A 4,175-nucleotide genomic window follows, 5' to 3' on the forward strand; every position below is an offset into this window, starting at 1 on the left:
CGCTTGTAACACTCCAAAGAGAAAGGAAAACTTTAAATCGCATCATATGACCCCTTTAATGGTTGCGGACGAAATAGCTCAACACGAGAGCTAACGCAACGAAATAGCGGATGATGGGCACAGAACGGTAACAAAACTCTGAGACACGTCCACCGTGTCTACACCGGACGGGAGCGGTGCGGCACGACGCGACACAATTCATAACTTTCAGTCACGTGACCGGCTCGAAGACTTGGAGGGCAAAACATCCATAGAACTGCAGCACAAGCCTGTCAATTTTCAGAATACCCAAGACATGTCACTCGTATAGTTTTGAATGGGGAAAAATGCAAAGCTCAATATGGCCGCTCAATCGCAGGAAGCCCCGCCTTCTGAATGAAAGAGCCAATCGCTAATTGGTAAAGTCAGCGCGTCACTGCAGCTCCCGTTAGAAGTCCCGGTTGCTATAGAAACAGTCAGCGTTTTGAGACGTGCGCTTAGGACTGCGCATGCGCGCACTGGCTGATCTTAGCCTGAAAAATTTGCTTTTTATAACGCTATTCGTGGAAAAGAAACAACATTTATGACACAGTTTTTGTCAGATTTCTTTGGTGATTTCAAATATGAAATTTAATCGTAAGCTTAGTGAACAGTTTTGGAGAACTTGATGTTTCCCCATTTAAAGAGATAGGAGTTGCACTTGCATGCCAGAGAGGCGTTTCAAAGATGGCCGCCGAGTGACATGACTTGTCTTAAAGGGACTTTGGTGGAGCAAAGCTTTGTTTTGCCCGCCAGGTGGGCGTTCCTATAAGGGTGTGACGTCATGTGAAAACTATCAATAGGCTACTATAGAATTATAATCAGTGATGCTGTCTACACTGGATGCCGCGCCGCGACACGACAAACCCCCGACAGTAAACTGATGCCTCGTTCTGTTTATGACGTACTGACACAAAGTTCAAATGATTTGCAACGGTTTAAATGCTTCAGTTAGTTTTTACATTATATTATATTGTATTATACTATAAAACCTAATAAATAATTAATGAAAAAGGGGAATTCATGAGCAATATCTGCTTCATTTTTTTTCATATATTATATTATATTATTATAAAGAAATTAACTGTTCTGTGTGAGATTTTATTAAAAAATAACACTATTTCTTTGTATCACAGCACTGTAAAAAAATGTTTTCTCAGGTAACTTAAAATGTGCATAATTTAGTTACATTAAGGGTCAAATCAAGTATAAATAGCACATTAAAGTTAAAAGTTGCGCACCTTTTTGTGCGCACTGTGCAGGTCTGGTATAAAGAATGTTTTTGCTCAGGTGGCCGAAATGTCCGCCCAATAGAGAAAAGTTTTGCTCAGCAAGAAAAAAATTTGAGGGTACATTGGTCATAATTACTACAGTCACACTTTAGTTTGGGGACCAATTCTCATTTATTAACTGATTATTAACTATGACTTTTGCCTCAATAAACTGCTAATTTGCTGTTTATTAATAGTTAGTAAGGTAGTTGTTAAATTTAGGTATGGGGATGGATTAAGAGATCTAAAATATGGTCATACAAAATAAGGCATTAATATGTGCTTTATAAGTACTAATAAACAGCCAATATGCTAGTAATATGTATGCTAATTAATAGTGAGAATTGGTCCCTAAACCATTACTACCAACATTTTTTCATTAAACATATTATCAGATCTATCATATCATTTTGTATTCATCATGTTTGTTGCCCACATTTTACTTCCATTTACTCACAGTTTGCAATCCATTTCTTAACCTCTCCTGCTTTTCTTTTAAAATATTTGTTGATGTTTATTACAGGACACTATTAAAATCAAGGCAAAATATCATGAGTATTAACGATGCACTGAGTCATTTATTCCTTTTTTTATTTTTATTTTTATTCAACTCTCCTTAAAATAGTGGAGACTCTAGTCATATGTGTCTAGGAAAAGCTGTTTTAATCTGTCATGTTGAGGTTACCAGCCTTGTAATTTGACAAAACACAAATTTCACATGAACATATTATGAAGATGAAAAAACTAGCAAAACATAAATAAAAATGACTTGGTGCACCATTTAAGGGATAGTTCACCCCCAAAAAATAAATAAAATCTGTCATAATTTACTCACCCTCATGTTGTTGATTTAAATGTGCATAAAAAAGAAAGTCATACAGGTTTGGAGTGACAAAGGATGAGGAAATGGCAAAATTATTTCTTGGTGAGCTATCCCTTGTGAAAAAGAAGTTAGCTATATAGTTATAAAATTACATATCAAAATTGTACTTGAGTCCTACTGAAGTGGGTCTAAAAAGCAAAATTCAGCTAATTGCATTTAATATACACTATAATTAATATGCATTAAATTCATATTAACATTAATATTAACATTAAATTCTGTTTGCACTTAAGCATGTTCTTTTTAAGTATATTATTTCCATAATAACTGCTCTTTTTAAAAGAATGCTAAAGTATACTTCTTTTTCACAAGGGATTTCATTAATGTTAAGGCCTGTTCACACCAACACAAATGTTTGTCACAAAAATTCAGTCCGTTTTTCGCTGTTTTTGTATAGCGTTTTTGCTTTTTTGTTCAGGTCAATGAAAGAAAATCACACCGTTGTTAACAGGCCTTTAATTTTGAATTTAAGAATATTGAAAATGAATACCGTCTCCTCAAAGCTTTTTATTTAAACCTGCCTTTATATGTTATATGATATGAATCCTTGTCCTGTCGGTTTTTGTCCGTGCTTTCATCGAACGCTGTTTTAGCTGATGTCCACCTCTCGTTTTTTTCCCTTTCAGAGAATAAATGTGACGCTGAGACACTAACAACCCAAAAACAAGCCCTTCTTCTGCACTACCAGCTGTCCTGTTCCTGCTATATCCCAGAATGATCTACACCCTCCTATCTGCTATAGCTTTCACTGCCACTGCTCGCTGACATGACTGCCGCCCATGTCCTAAACCGTACTAAACTTCCTGCTGTTCCTCTTGCTTCACCTGCTCCTTGTTCTTGAGTTTTTTCTTCCCTTTCTACCAAAGCAGTTTTCTCTGTCCTGACCGACGGTGCGTTCTGTAACCATTCCTCAATCTCCACAGGAGCACGCTGAACGAACCTCCGTCTTCTACTCCAACGAACAGAGTCTCTCAACTCCTCGCTCACCCCTCCCCACCGAACTCCATTACCCAGATTGCCGTTCCCCCTCGGGCCCTCAGCATGGCGTGGGAGGGGCCAGACCTGAACAACCTGAGGCCGGGGCCACAAGCACGCCTGTCACTCCAGGAGTCGCCCCAAATCTTCTTCAAGTAAACGCTGACAACTCATCGCCATGGCAACTGAGAAGCGGCATAGTCCAGCCTCCGTATTGCCCAAAAGATGAAGACATGCATGTTACCCAGATGTAACGATGTACTTGGTATTTTACACACACATATTACGAACTATTAATGTCAAATGCAGGACAGGGACTCGGGAAGATTGTGAATCGAGCCCAGTGCACCATGGGATATGGAGTTTTCCCTGATCATTCTCAAGTCTCTTAAAGAACTGCACACTATGAAAAAGGTTCATAATCTAGAGAATTCATTGAGACTCAAAAAAGTTACTGATACCAATAGCCAATTATTTTCCTGTTACAACCAATAACCAATATTGTGGTTGATATTATGAATCGTATGAATTGTTTTAAAATCTAAAGTTCCATGTAAGCAAAGTGAATTCAGTGAAATCAGGCATGAAAACACTCAATGTACAGTAGAAAGTATGGACATTTACTTTTGCAAGACTATATGGTTTAAACTGGAAGATATACTGTTTAAATAAAATAAGGTATTTATTTTTATTTAAAAAATATAAATAATAAAGTAACTTAATTAATATTAAGATATTATTATTAAACAATTGTTTCCAGTATTGACCTTACCACACTGATACTGATAAACAAAATTATGCTACATATTGCTGATACCAATAAGGTCACTAATAATCCTTAAATTCTGGTTTGTTTCATTTTAATTAATCTGGTGCTTTTACATAATTTTTTTGGGGGGTAGAGTTCAGATTTTTGTCCTAAAGTAACATATTCCTTCCTTAGATGCCGTTGGGCCTTGGTGGTCTTGTTTTTATTGGTAATTGAATTTAATTTTCTTTGTTTGAATGCTTAATGTATAAATTGAATT

General features: G+C 36.7%; 1 protein-coding gene across 1 annotated transcript in view; it reads left to right on the forward strand.

Moving 5' to 3' along the window:
- LOC107745570 (pleckstrin homology domain-containing family A member 1-like) overlaps positions 1-3,797 on the forward strand; it is a 38,932-nt gene extending 35,135 nt beyond the window's left edge. Inside the window, exon 12 of the mRNA XM_016559464.1 lies at positions 3,096-3,797. Within this exon, the coding sequence (XP_016414950.1) occupies positions 3,096-3,401 (306 nt within the window). The 3' untranslated portion in view covers positions 3,402-3,797. The remainder of the gene's footprint in view (positions 1-3,095) is intronic.
- The last annotated feature ends 378 nt before the right edge of the window (positions 3,798-4,175 follow it).

This window comes from Sinocyclocheilus rhinocerous, unplaced genomic scaffold (genome assembly GCF_001515625.1).
Source record: "Sinocyclocheilus rhinocerous isolate Xijiao unplaced genomic scaffold, SAMN03320098_v1.1 scaffold672, whole genome shotgun sequence".
Classification (NCBI taxonomy): Eukaryota; Metazoa; Chordata; class Actinopteri; order Cypriniformes; family Cyprinidae; genus Sinocyclocheilus; species Sinocyclocheilus rhinocerous.